The sequence below is a fragment of the Pelophylax lessonae genome (assembly GCF_965119305.1).
Source record: "Pelophylax lessonae genome assembly, chromosome: 1".
NCBI lineage: Eukaryota > Metazoa > Chordata > Amphibia > Anura > Ranidae > Pelophylax > Pelophylax lessonae.
Genome location: NC_138768.1, coordinates 408,474,489 through 408,489,978, shown reverse-complemented (window position 1 = coordinate 408,489,978; position 15,490 = coordinate 408,474,489). Strand labels below are relative to the sequence as shown.

General features: G+C 45.3%; 1 protein-coding gene across 1 annotated transcript in view; it reads left to right on the top strand.

The window, feature by feature from the left end:
• Window positions 1-15,490, top strand: part of FOCAD (focadhesin) — a 333,165-nt gene that overhangs the window by 88,667 nt on the left and 229,008 nt on the right. Inside the window, exon 8 of the mRNA XM_082243972.1 lies at window positions 15,097-15,303. Within this exon, the coding sequence (XP_082100098.1) occupies window positions 15,097-15,303 (207 nt within the window). The remainder of the gene's footprint in view (window positions 1-15,096; window positions 15,304-15,490) is intronic.

The window sequence follows — 15,490 nt, the reverse complement described above, 5'->3', positions numbered from 1 at the left end:
GAAACATGTAATTCTTTCTCTCATCCTCCTCCTGCAGACATCTAGCACTGCAACAACCTACTAACTTCTGCAACTTTTTTTTAATACATTTGCACTCTCAACCATCATTTACACCTCCCTCATGACGTTTGCTTACTTCTTATTCAAACATAATCATTTTCATATCGATATTGATTAGCTCTGTAGATACCGGTAGGTTTGGGAATTCAATTGGGTTAATTAGCATCTTTAGGCAATATATAACTTCTTCTCCATTATGGCAGTTAATTGCTTTTATGAACCATTAACTATATGAAATAACAAAAGCTGCGTACAATTTACTTTATCAAAATGTTTATAAAAGAGGCCCCTTTCACACAACGCTCCGTTCATTTTATCAGTTCAGTCGCGTCTAAATGGATGAAGTATTTATCAGTTTTTCATCAGTGCTCATCAGTTTTTTATCCTTTTTTCATCTGTTTTTATAAGTTTTTTTTTTGCTTTTTTTTACATCCGCTACCAATGCAAAATGGATGAAAAACTGACCATTAGTCAGTTTACAACCATTTTTCATCCAATCAGAACGGAAGAAAAATAGAGCTTTGATAGGTTTTCATAAACGAATGCAGATGTAAACTGATGATCATCCATATACATCCGTTTTCCCATTGAGATGCATTGATGTCCATTTTTCAGCTGTCAACAGATGGATGAAAAATGGACAAACGGACAGCATGTGTGAAAGGGGCCTAGTTGCTGGAAGATGCAGTTGTTAAAAGGTTGCTCTTTGGAATGATAATGGCATAAACATGTATGTTGTTATTGGTTAAACACGAACGATTTCACACTGAGCAGACCCTCCTGGTGCCTACTTTGTCTTAGGGAAACAGTAGTTCATAGTCAGAAAAGTGTAACCTGGCCACTCACTTCTGCTTTTAGCAATACATACCTTTTGGGGCATATTTATAAAGCAGTAAATGTGACTTTCACTAAACATTCACTGGTGGTGGTTCTGTCAATCGATTCCCCGTTGGGGCAAATGTTTAGTTTTTCACACACATGTTAAAATGAACTTATTAAAGACTTTCAACAACATTATACCATAGAGCTGAAACATTTCAAAACACATGGTACTATTGGATGGATTTTGTGCACTCAGGATTACAGACAATTTCTGTTAAGTAGTCAATGAATGTATTCGGCGGAAAGCTTAATCGGCAACTGTTTTACCCTACTAACCACTTTAGCTCCGGAAAGTTCCCTCCCCCCTTCATGACCAGGCCTTTTTTTGCCATACGGCACTGCGTTACTCTTTAACTGACAATCGCGAGGTTGTGTGTACCCCACGAATAGAGCTTTCTTTTGGTGGTATTTGATCAACTCTGCAGTTTCTATTTTTTGCGCTATAAACAAAAAAAATAAAACAAAACAAAATTTTTTACTTTCTGCTATAGTACATACCCAATAAAAATGTAAAAAATCTAATTTCTTCATTTAGGCCAATATCTATTCTGCTACTTATTTTTGTTAAAAAAAAAAAAAATCCCAAAAAGGGTACATTGATTAGTTTGCACAAAAGGTAAAGCGTCTACAAACTATGGGATATTTTTTTTTTCTACTAGTAATGGCGGCGATTAGCGACTTATAGCAGGACTCAATATGGTGGCGGAAAACATGGACACCTAACTGACACTTTTTGGGGACCAGTGACGCTAATACAGTGATCAATGCTAAAAAAGATGCACTGTCACTGTACTAATGACACTGGCAGGGAAGGTGTTAACATCAGGGACGATCAAAGGGTTACATGTATGCCTAAGTTTTGCTTACTAACTGTGGGGGAGGTGTTTTTATTAGGGGAAGGCAAAGATCTATGTTCCTACTTAGCAGAAACACAGGATCAGTACCTTCCCCTGACAGAAAGGCGATCTTTGTTTACTTGGGCAGACCGCCATTCTGCTTCTTTCATGAATGATCGACGGATCACAGCCAACATCGAGTCCGCTGGACCTGCTGATTGGCTTCCATTGTGTTCAATCACAACAGTAGCGGGTTGCTGGTTGTGCTCGTGCGCGCCCTAGGCCCTGGAAGTGTAGGATCACGTATAGGTATGTGATCCTGCGCAGGAGAGCCACCTTGCCACTGTATATATACAGTATATGGTTGGCAAGTGGTTAAACTTATACGTACAGTTGTGTCAAGTAAATAGGTAACAAATATGTTAATTCTTAAAACTGTATGCTCCTGAGAAATGGCAAAGAAGTAACAGTACTCAAAATTATCAATAGGTGATGGTTTTATTGCCTTTGTAGCTCATCTTAAATGCGGAATCTATAATTTATTCCTTTCACCCGGCGTGTGTGGTAACCTATATAACGTGTGGCAAAATTGCTTATATATACATTTGAGCTTGCATTTGTATGTGGGAGGAGCGACAGGAGTGCTTTTAAAAAAAAATGTTTTATTATATTACATTGAACATGTAACACATTTTTTTTTTCTTTTTCTATTAACATTGTGATAGCATTGGGCAGGTGACAGCTTTGTTCACTGTGCACCTGGCTTTTGGCTTTTCCGCTGGGAAGTTGACAGCTCTGAACCCAAAATTTTTTAGAGCTGAGCGCTTCTAGGTTCACAGTCAGAGGAGATCAGGCGATGGATGAACGGATGTTCCCCAATCTCCTTTTTGCTCTCCATCCTGTCATTTGTTATGGTCCCAAGAGAAGAGGGAGAGCCCCGGAGCCACCAAGGATGAGGGCTGGTGGGGTAGGTGCAGCAACCCGCAAGCACATAAAAATGATCAGGTGGTTGTATAAATTCTCCGATCACTTCACATTAAAGCCTAGAATCTGTTGAGCAAAATTGAAGTTGCGAGCTCAGACTTTCAACATACTAGACAAACACAAGGAGCTGAAAAGGTCAAAACACATGTCTAGAAAGATTCACCTGCAGTGAACGTTTGGAAAATGTTAGATTGACTGCTTAAAAAAGATGTCCTTTTAAGTTTTACATTTTATCCACAATTAGGCTTATTTAAAAAAGAAGATTAAAAAGCCAGCCTGCTTTAACGTAGAAAGGGATTATTGTGGAGGTGAAAAGGATGTGTGAAATCTATATTGCTTATTACCCTCTTCAAAGTCGCGGTGGGATATACATGTAGGATCTGTGGCTAAAATGCGCATTTGTGTAATGCTGTGCGCTAGAATACCTTACATGTTTATGAGAAAATGTTTATCACCCAGGGTGGTTTAGTACAGACAAATGGTAATGTTCACACTTTTATAAACAAAAGTGTCAGCTACAATGGCTGATATTAATGGCTATAGTAATATACAGTCTTTCAAAATACTTTTGAATACCTTTGACAGTTTGTGTCAAAAAATATTCAATAGGGGGCGTGGCTTGCGCTCATTGCTGAATGGCTGCTTGAGCCGATAGCTCTCTGGGACCGGCCGGGAACTCGTTAAAAAACGGGGATTTATCGATCGCCACAGCGCTACCACTTACCTCCTCTGATACCCCGAAGCCCTGGGACAATGTCCACCAGAAAGAGGAAAGAAAATCGGGGCCCCACGAAGCTCACGGCCTTCTTCTCCAGGCCGCCCTCACAGGCAGGAAGGATCCAAGATGGCGCCGCCGCGCCAGCAGGCCGCAACGATCCGGCGGCGTACACAGATCTCCCTGATGCTGACCCCACTTCATCGGCAGATGGACCCCCACCTCCTTCCCCTCCGGATTCCGCCACAGCGACGCCGATCTCGGGGAGTCCTGCCAAAACGAGGATGCGGATTGATGATCATGGCAGCTCAGGATCCACAGTGAGTAACAGCCTTTACTCCATTCACTCCCTGTCATCCCTGCAGTCCTCCATATCAGCTTTCCCTACTACAGGGCAACCTGTCATGGACACTACCCTAAAGAGCATGCTTATCTCTTTTCAATCCTCAATGATGACTAACCTATCCTCTATCATGGATAGATTTACACTGGAAATGAAGAGTGTGGGGAGCAGGGTGCACTACATGGAACAGAGAATGGAGGACTGTACAGATACTATTAACGATCTTGTGGACGCATATACTGAACAGAAAGATGACAATATATGGATCAAAAACAAGCTGGCAGATCTAGAAGATCGCTCTCGCCGCAATAATGTTAAAATACGGGGCGTTCCTGAAGATATTCCTCCAGCAGAGTTGCAGCAATATGCTACCGCCCTGTTCTCCTCTCTAGTGCCTGCATTAACCCCTATTGAGCTCACTATTGACAGGATACATAGACTGCCTAACCCCAAGTTTCTGGAAGCCTCAGTTCCCAGGGATGTCCTCTTAAGAGTTCATTTCTATCCTGCAAAAGAGCAAATCCTGCAAGCGTCCCGAGCACTGGGCACTCTCCCAGCCCCCTACTCGCAAATACAATTGTTCGCTGATTTATCCCAGCACACGCTGCAACAACGCAGGCAGCTTAAAACACTTACCAAGGCCCTGGCGAACCACAAAGTTACATATAAATGGCGCCACCCAGCTACCCTTCTGGTCACGTACAATGGGATACCTCACACTATTTCCACGATGGAAGGAGGGATGAAACTGCTCCATTCCTGGGGTATTATCCCCGACCCTCCGAGGGGCCCTCCGGATTTCCCACATCGTACCCCGCCTCCATCCCAGGGGCATCATCATAGCAGCTCCAGGCAAAGGTTCACACTGTGACTCTACTGAGTTTCCCATACTGAGCAACACATGGCCCGGCCGGCCCACTTTTGAATGATTTCTGTGCACCTTTGTTTCCACCAGAGGTGGATTTACCCCCTGTTTATATCAGCAAGCCTGACCCAGGATACCACTTGCTGATTCTCACCTGTTACCCGTTTGTCATTTTTGAACGCAAGCTCACATTTTTTCCACTTGTTCTGTTGTTTTCTCTCCCTACGTGTTTTATTGCAGAGTAGAGACATCTTCCACCCTCATCTGAACATATCGGAAGTTCCTGCTGGTCGTTACATCTGAGACATTTTCTATCGTCACCAGATAACCCAGAGATACCGAACCTCTGTGAAACCCGCCAGTGTCTGCTTTTTTCCTGGACCGCAAAAAGTTCACATCCAAATAGATTGCCGCCTCTACATGAGCATTGGACCTTCAGGTACTGTCAATTCTTTGGAGATCACCCTCTCCACATAACGTGCTCACTGGTGCCTTTCTCACACTGAAGTCTTATTGCAACCTCATCACTTACCATGTCCATTAACATAGTATCACTGAATGTGCGTGGTCTGAACCACCCTGCCAAAAGGTCATCTCTATGGGCTACGGCCTCATCTCTGAAGGGGGACATACTTTGTATTCAAGAAACCCATTTTGCACAGGATGCTACACCGAAGTGCACCCATAAAAATTATCCATACATGTACCTAGCATCTTGCAAGAGGAAGCGGAAGGGTGTTCTTATTGCGGTCAAGACTCCATAGACTTTCACCACCATGCCGATATACTTGACCCCAAGGGGAGATACATCATACTTCAGTGCACGATCTTGGGTAAACGTTTTACCATCGTGAACTTATATGCCCCGAATCAACACCAACTTTCGTTCATTAGATCAGTAGTGGCCAAAGCTAAGGCCCTTGATTTTGGGAATCTCCTTATATGTGGTGATTTTAATCTCACTCCTGACAGCAACATGGACTCAACGGCCAAACCTAAACGTCCTAATGCTTCTCTGTCGAAATATCTTTGGTCTCAGGAAATGTATGACGTGTGGAGGTGCTGTCATGCGTCGGAGAGGGACTTTTCGTTCCTGTCCCCGCGTCACGGCACATACTCACGTATAGATTTGTGTATAACAGACAGAAAAATGTTGGAATATGTGTCCTCGGTGGAACTTCACACTGCTACCTGGTCTGACCACTCACCTTTGACTACCACGCTGACCCTAGGTCAGCATGCCCAATCTCCATTTGTTTGGAGGCTGCATAATCATCTACTAAAAAACCCCACCTACTTGTCAGAAGTGCAGCAACACTTGCAGAATTACCTATCGGATAATTTACTGGATGACTCAGACCCGCTGGTAGTGTGGAATGCCCACAAGGCAGTTTTGAGGGGGGTGCTTATGCAAATAGGTGCTAGAGAAAGGAGAAGGAGGTTGCAGCGTATGGACGAGTTGACAAAACAACTCTCTTCCCTTGATTCCCAAAACCAGCAAAACCCCTCAGGGTACCTCACCAATAAAATCTTCTCACTTAGACAGGAAATAAGAACCATGCTTTTAGAAAAATATAGCGACTCCCTTAAGAAATGGAAAACGACTTCTTACTCCACTGGGCAAAAGGCTTCTAAAGCCATGGCCCTTCGGATTAAGGGACAGAGGATTAAAGCTATAATACCATTCGTTTACCATCCCCACTCTAAAGAAAAGCTTCTTAAGCCCAATCTTATCGCTAACGCATTTAGCGCGTACTATGAAACCCTCTACAATATCCAGGCTGATCCGGGTAGTCACCAACCTTGTCCGGCAGATATTGCCGCCTTTCTTGGTACTATAGATCTTCCCACAGTTCCCCCCGACAAACTGGAGGTCCTTAATCAGCCATTCACTGAGCTGGAAATTGGTACAGCAATTTCATCCCTTCCCAACCTGAAATCCCCTGGCCCGGACGGGTACACGGCGGAATATTACAAACAATTCTCTCATCTACTCACGCCACTTTTGACTAAAGTATTCAACTCTGCTGCTACCTCCTCCTCCTTCCCAAAGGAAATGCTTAGCGCCATGATAGTGACTTTACCTAAACCTGGGAAAGAACCCACTCAGACACAAAATTTTAGGCCAATCTCACTCCTGAACATGGATGCAAAATTGTACGCTAAAATTATTGCTACCAGGTTACTTCATATCCTCCCGACAATTATTCACAAAGACCAATCAGGTTTTACTAGGGGTCGCCAAGCTTCTGACGCAACAAGGAGGGTTATCAATGCCATTCACCACGCTCGGAACAACGGAACACCTTCTCTGCTCCTGTCTTTGGATGCAGAGAAGGCGTTCGACAGGGTCCACTGGGGCTTTTTATCAGCGGTCCTGCGCAAATTTGGATTTCATGGCTTCCTGTATGGCGCCATAATGGCCTTATACTCGAAACCTTCGGCAATGGTCCGCACTCCGGATGCGATCTCCACCCCTTTTACAATCACCAACGGCACTAGGCAAGGGTGCCCGCTATCGCCCCTAATATTTAATATGGTTATGGAACCCTTAGCTGAACACATTCGATCAAACTCTCGTATATCGGGGATTGATGTAGCGGGTGTTCAACATAAAATAAGTCTATTTGCAGACGATGTTATCCTCATGATCGCTAATCCTACTGGTTCCCTGCCTGAAATCCAAAAGATCCTGCAATGGTTTGGGGAAGTATCCTTGTATAAGGTCAACGAAACCAAGTCGCATATTCTTAATGTTGGTGTGGATGCTTCTACTAGTGCACTGTTGCAACTTCAGTTCCCTTACTTGTGGGCAGAACACACTATCACATACCTCGGTATTAAACTAACAGCGAACCCGAAAACACTCTTCCTACATAACTACATCCCTGCTCGTGACCGACTTCAAGCTGACCTTAAACATTTGCAATCTCATTGTTTCTCGTGGCTAGGGAGGCTAGCAGCGTTTAAGATGATGTACCTTCCACAACTCCTTTACATTTTCAGGACCGTGACGATCCCAGTCCCAAAAACGTTTTTTCGCTCAGTTCAATCACTTATCTCCTCTTATATTTGGCAGAGTAGGAGACCTAGATGCGCTCATGTTAGACTCGTTAAACATCGATCTCAGGGGGGGGCTGGAATGGTGGATATTTACGACTACTATTTAGCCTCTATCCTGACTCAGCTCCATGAATAGTTTGATCCCTCATCTCATACTTTATGGCGGACTATGGAGGCCTCTTACTGTAGCAGATCGGACCTCCCGGCGTGGCTGATGGCTACGTCCTTGGGGACAAAAATTCCTTCCCATTTTCCTCCCCCTATGGTGGCTTCGGCTACCGCTTGGAAAATATTGGTATCCCAAAACGAAGTAGGCCTAGATACTGTAGACCTTCCAATACCTATATCGGCCCTCCATTCATTAATACCGGATTCCTGTTTCAAATCTTGGCAATCCCGAGGCATAAACAGTATCAATGATCTCTATGACAACGGTATAGCTCTCCCTTTCCCTATCCTGCAAGCTAAATATCACCTCCCCGATGCTGACTTCTTCCTACACCTTAGAACACGCCATTTCTTGTCTTCTATTCCACAATGGCCATTAAAAATCCAGACTCAGGCTTGGAACTTTCTTTCCTCTGTCTCACCCCCAAGGGTCAAGGGCATCACTACTTTCTACAATATTCTACAACAAAAATCGGTTTTCTCCAGGTCACTCCCCCATGTTCAATGGGAGAGGGACTTGGGGATGGAATTCACGGACAAACAATGGACAGAGGCACTGAGATTAATATATTCATCGACTTGTAACTCCAACCTGTGGGAACTGACTCTGAAACTCTCGCTTCGTTGGTATCTCACACCAGACAGGCTTCATAAATTTGACGTGAATAATGACGGTAAATGTTGGCGAGCATGTGGAGGAGTAGGTACTCTCTTCCACATCTTCTGGCAATGTCCCCATATACAACCATTTTGGCAGGCCACCTTCTCATTAATCTCAGACGTGACTAACACTCGTATCAACCCAGACCCGGGTATGGCCCTCCTATCCATAGGAGGTGAGCACCTTCACTATGATCTGCGACATACTGTGACCCACTGCTTACTTGCGGCAAGACTACTAATAGCTCGATCTTGGAGACAGGCAGAGACGCCACCAATCAAGGGAGTGATTGACATGGTTTCTACCAATTTCTCCTACGAGAGATCTCTATCACTGAAAAATCAATCCACTGCCCGTATGACTAAGCTCTGGCAACCTTGGATTTCTTGGCTTAATAGATCATAAACCCGCCCCGAATCTACTGAAGAATTTCGAGTCTAGCAGGCCGGGCCCTGGCGGCCCAGGCTTGGACACAGTATGGATCCCAATGGGGGTGTCCTTTCCTGGGTCGTAGGGGTTTCGGAAGTGTTTGATCTAACAAAGGGGTATACTTTTACTGTGATATGCTTTTGACGACATATAGTGGCAGCTAGGATGATTTTTACTTTGTGTGTTATCTGGTTCCCTTGGAAGAAGTCCTATGACTACAGGGTTCGTGAATATAGTTACGTTTCTACTCATTGTTATTAATTCAACTAATTCTATGTTTGCATCTGTTATGTGATACAGTATTACTTGCATTCCTTGTTTATCTTGGGAATTGTATTCCCCTGTTGTCAATGTTTCTGTGATGAAAATTTAATAAAAAGATTTATATAAAAAAATATTCAATACATAATTCATGTAGATGGGGGAATTTGAAGACACTAACCTCCTGAGAGCCCTGTCCCTACTTTGGCGGTCTTATTAACCATGTATGTAATGTCCGAAAAGATTGATGTAGCAATGTAAGTGTGTTTTGTTGTTTTGATATTTTGAATCCCCTAAGCCGGTTCACACTATTTCGACTTGCCAGGCGACTTGGTCAGCCTGGCAAGTCGCGCACCGTCGGGTCCATGGAGTAGTACAGGACCGGTTCTAATAGGAGCGACACAAGCCGCTCCGACTTAGAAAAAGGGTCCTGTACTACTTTGGGGAGACCTGGAAGCGACTTGCATAGACATTCATTAGATGAAGTCCGTGCAAGTCGCGCCGAAGTCGCGGTGCACGCGACTTCACAGGTCGCCCCCGAAGTCGGAGCGACCTAATGTGACCTAGTATGTATTGTTGCAGGGCAAGCCCGTGCCACTGTTTAAAATGGCAGTCTGGGCCAGGTTTTCTGGGAAGCAAGTACACTAATGATGCAGGTGTGTGCTGCATTCATGTTAGAGCCATATTTAGAGGTCAGTGTCACCACCCTCCCAAGCTGGTCAGTGTGTGAAAGGTCACAAATGAGGTGCACGTTGCACCGTACGGTCCAGGTCAGGACAGACAAAGGCCCGAGCCTGTGAGGATGTAGCAGTTGGGAGCTGCAGGAGAAACAGTCAAGCTGACAGAGGTACATCGTTTTGTGCACAAGAACTGGGACTGTGTGTTTGATGATCTGGAGGACCAAGGCATGAGGCCTGAGCAGTGAAGCTGCAAAGAGAGCCATGAGGCTGAATTCTGTGTTTTGTTGCACTGATGGTGAGAACGCCCTGCATGGGAAACTATTCAAGAGTGAACTTTTTGCTTTGTTTTAAATAAAAGTGGGCAGAATAAAGCCCTGAAACATACTTTAGGAATTAAGTAAACTCACTGTTTGGCGCTACCAATAAGCTGCAAATTCCCTAACTGTCAGGATCTGTGTCATTACATGGGTCACCTGCTGGTGGCACTGTTGTTCCTGGAACTGAGGGGAGCAGTTCCAGGGCCCACCAGCGGGTGTCTCCCAGCAGCTGGACTGTTCTTTTAATTAAGCTGCACCTGAGGAGGACTGCTGAGGGAATATAAGCCCGCCCTTCACTGAGGCTCAGTGCTTCAGTATTTTCTCTGCTAGCCGTGTCCCTGTCTGAACCTGTATCCTGAAACCTGTATCCTGAAACCTGTATCCTGAAACCTGTATCCTGAAACCTGTATCCTGATCCTGAGTCCTGTTCCCTGCATCCTGCTTCCTGTACCTGGCTCCCTGCTTTCCTTGTCTCCTGTCCCTGTCCTGTCCTGCTATTGTTTGCTCCATCCCTTTGTATATAGTTTGTTAGGTTCTATTGGGGTTTTGTACTGTTATCATTTATATTTTGTTTACTTGTTTATGGTCACTGGTGTTGGTATTGGAGTGTGTCATTTTGCTTAATAAACTTATTTACATCTTTATCCATCTGGGTCCTGATTCCTTGGTGCAGCCAACTGATCTGATCACCCTTGCTGGATGCCTGCATGTGGTATCCCTGACAGAATACTGAAGCCACTAACGATCAGATCGGTTGCACCTGGGAATTAGGAATTTTCTGGTTGTTGCAAGATGCAGTCAGAGGAGGTCTTTTATTTTTCTTTGCTTGTAACAGAAGACAGGGAATATTGTCGCCAAATTTTGAAAACTTACACTAGCGAGCAGTTGTTGGAATGCATCCGTCTGGCCCACTCGTTTGTTGACAAAGGCAGAGTTTTGTTCAAAGAGATTCAGCCACTTATTCAGCTCTGTGCAGAGTTGGCTTTATCTAATACCCCTAAGGGTGGTGATGATTATTCTCCTCCTTTTAGTGTCTCTCAGGTGGTATCTCTTGTGTGGCTCTTGGAAGATGATAAACCCTATTTTATTGAACATTATTCAGTGTATTCTCCAGAGGCCCTGTTGGATTGCATGAATGCTGTATATTCTCTAATCAGACAAGGGGGTTGTAAATTGAGTTTTGTTCAGGCCTTATTGCAAACCTGGTCAGATCTTTCCAATTTAGCATCAGCTAACTCACACCAATCCACTTCTGCCTCTGGACACCAGTTTTCTCAAAGTTTATCCTCTCCGTTACCCGTAGCAACCACAGCTGCAGTTAGGTATGGTTTGCTTTCCACTGCTTGTTCATATCCTGGTTTAACGAGTTGCACTTTTCCTGCATTTAACTCTGTGAAAACTTCCTCTACTACTCTGTTGCCTCTAGCAACCTCTCAGAAATTCTCCTCTGTAACTGTCTCTCCTTTTCCACCATCTCCCAATACTGCCATTTCGCTTCCATCTACTTCACAATCTATTCATAGCCCTGCAACCACTAGCAAGATTTCTGTATCTAAACCTAAAAAGAAAAGGAGATTTTTCCCAACACATACAATTATACCTGTTACCCAGCCTGCTGATCCAGTGCCCGCTGATCTGGTGCCTCCTACTGAGCCTGCTGATCCAGTGCCCACTGATCCGTTGCCTTCTACTGAGCCTGCTGATCCAGTGCCCGCTGTTCTGATGCCTGTTGTTCCAGTGCCCGCTGATCCAGTGCCCACTGATCTGGTGCCTCCTACTGAGCCTGCTGATCCAGTGCCCACTGTTCTGATGCCTGCTGTTACAGTGCCCGCTGATCTGGTGCCTCCTACTGAGCCTGCTGATCCAGTGCCTGCTGTTCTGATGCCTTCTGATCCAGTGCCCGCTGATCTGGTGCCTCTTACTGAGCCTGTTGATCCAGTGCCTGCTGTTCTGATGCCTGCTGATCCAGTGCCCGCTGATCTGGTGCCTCTTACTGAGCCTGTTGATCCAGTGCCCACTGATCCGGTGCCTCCTACTGAGCCTGCTGATCCAGTGCCCGCTGTTCTGATGCCTGTTGTTCCAGTGCCTGCTGATCCAGTGCCCACTGATCCGGTGCCTCCTACTGAGCCTGCTGATCCAGTGCCCACTGTTCTGATGCCTGCTGTTCCAGTGCCCGCTGATCTGGTGCCTCCTACTGAGCCCGCTGATCCAGTGCCTGCTGTTCCGGTGCCCGCTGATCCAGTGCCTCCTACTGAGCCTGCTGACCCAGTGCCCACTGATCCGGTACCTTCTACTGAGCCTGCTGATCCAGTGCCCACTGTTCTGACGCCTGTTGTTCCAGTGCCCACTGATCCGGTGCCTCCTACTGAGCCTGCTGATCCAGTGCCCACTGTTCTGATGCCTGCTGTTACAGTGCCCGCTTGTCTGGTGCCTCCGACTGAGCCTGCTGATCCAGTGCCTGCTGTTCTGATGCCTGCTGATCCAGTGCCCGCTGATCTGGTGCCTCTTAATGAGCCTGTTGATCCAGTGCCCACTGATCCGGTGCCTCCTACTGAGCCTGCTGATCCAGTACTCGCTGTTCTGATGCCTGTTGTTCCAGTGCCCGCTGATCCAGTGCCCACTGATCCGGTGCCTCCTACTGAGCCTGCTGATCCAGTGCCCACTGTTCTGATGCCTGCTGTTCCAGTGCCCGCTGATCTGGTGCCTCCTACTGAGCCCGCTGATCCAGTGCCTTCTATTCCGGTGCCCTCTGATCCAGTGCCTCCTACTGAGCCTGCTGATCCAGTGCCCTTTGATCCGGTGCCTTCTACTGAGCCTGCTGATCCAGTGCCCGCTGTTCTGATGCCTGTTGTTCCAGTGCCCACTGATCCGGTGCCTCCTACTGTGCCTGCTGACCCAGTGCTTGCTGTTCCAGTGCCCGCTGACCCAGTGCTTGCTGTTCCGGTGCCTGCTGACCCAGTGTTTGCTGATCCAGTGCCTGCTGAGCCACGGTCTGCCGCCCTGTTTGATGTGCCACTGTCTGTTGCCCAGCCTGGTGTGCCACTGCCGGATATCCTGCATGCCGCTGGCGCTCCCCTGCTTGATGTCCAGCTTGCCTTCAGTCCCAGTGTTGGGACATGTGTTGCAATGAGGGCAGGTGTATCCCTAATGTTACGCCTCTTCAGGAACTTGACCTGTGGGGTGCCAAGACGGCTTCCAGACCCTGGTGGTGGGGCGCATGATCAATTGCTGGACTCTGGTGGCACGCCTTCCGGCAAGTTATAGGACTTTGGCCTAGAGAGTGCTAGAAGACCCGCAGACATGGAGGGGAGACCTTTTTGGACTTTTGGGGTAGAAGCACAATGGAGCGTCCGGAGGCCGCTCCTTAAAGGGGGGGAACTGTCAGGATCTGTGTCATTACATGGGTCACCTGCTGGTGGCACTGTTGTTCCTGGAACTGAGGGGAGCAGTTCCAGGGCCCACCAGCGGGTGTCTCCCAGCAGCTGGACTGTTCTTTTAATTAAGCTGCACCTGAGGAGGACTGCTGAGGGAATATAAGCCCGCCCTTCACTGAGGCTCAGTGCTTCAGTATTTTCTCTGCTAGCCGTGTCCCTGTCTGAACCTGTATCCTGAAACCTGTATCCTGAAACCTGTATCCTGAAACCTGTATCCTGATCCTGAGTCCTGTTCCCTGCATCCTGCTTCCTGTACCTGGCTCCCTGCTTTCCTTGTCTCCTGTCCCTGTCCTGTCCTGCTATTGTTTGCTCCATCCCTTTGTATATAGTTTGTTAGGTTCTATTGGGGTTTTGTACTGTTATCATTTATATTTTGTTTACTTGTTTATGGTCACTGGTGTTGGTATTGGAGTGTGTCATTTTGCTTAATAAACTTATTTACATCTTTATCCATCTGGGTCCTGATTCCTTGGTGCAGCCAACTGATCTGATCACCCTTGCTGGATGCCTGCATGTGGTATCCCTGACACTAACTTGTCACAGTATTTTAAAATGGAAAAAAACATAGGTGTTTAGGTACAGTCATACTTTTATGAGCTTTAGCATGAAATGATATCTTCTTTAAACAAGGACAATGTCGTGATTGCTTCTTGGATATAATGACATTATTATGGTGTCATTGATTAACCCTTGTCATTTCCTTGGTATATTGTTAATTAGTAAATGTTCAGTGTTTAGAGGTGATGAGTTCACATGCCTTTTTATAAGTTGTCCCATCTTTCTTTCCCTTCTCCACTTCATCAGGCTGGAAAGACTTTTATATCATCATTGTATCTGATCCTGATTCAGACTTTCTCTGCTACATGCTGTAGAGAAGGTATAGTGGCCACCAATATAGTGGCCACCAACTGGATATACATGTATCCTTCGATACATTGAACCTGATCTTGTTCCTGATCAGGGTGCTCCATTATGTGAATACTTTAAAGACAAGTGAAACCATGGTCTGTCCTGACGCTTCCATATCCGATATCAAATTAAATAAACAAATGTCCAGTCAGAAAGGGTAGGAGGAAGCAGGCCAGAGATAAAACAGAGCTGGCATGGTCAGTAAATATACATAATCTGCTTGGCAGGATTCTTTACTGGTCAAATAACGCAGTTGGAAAATTTTGCTTCACCAAGGGTTTTTTTTTTTTTTCTAAATTGGTAAAACAGTTGCTAAGAATAGAGTACATTTTTAAAGTGTTTTATTTATATTGTGTAAAAGGAAAAAATAGAGATAAATATATATTTTATACTCACACACATTTGGTGGTGTTTTGTTTCCTCTTTTTACGGATATATGAATTTGGCTTTTATATGTCTTGCACCAAATCCATGCTTTCTATTACACAGCTTGCAGACTGGACCCAGATCACAGAGTTGACCATGTACATGAAGGATGTGTGTGCCAACTTCCAGCTACATTCTGATTTCTTTAAAAAAGAGCTCTATCTGTTATCTCTTCAAATCTTGTGTGCATGTGATGTCAGTTTGAAGACCACAGGAGACTGCTCCACACTCATACACATACTGGAACAAAACTTGGACCTGCTGAAAGATGTAAGTCAAAATTATTTTATGTAGTTTTCTATTTATCTGCCACTTTTAAACTTTTTTTTTTTTTTTGGAATCAGAATTGGTTTGTATTTAGAACGCCAGGTACAAAAAGAAAAAGGAACAGGTACAAAAACTTTTTCCATTCCAGTATACCAGTAAATACAGCTGTAAACAACTCACAGTCCAGGCA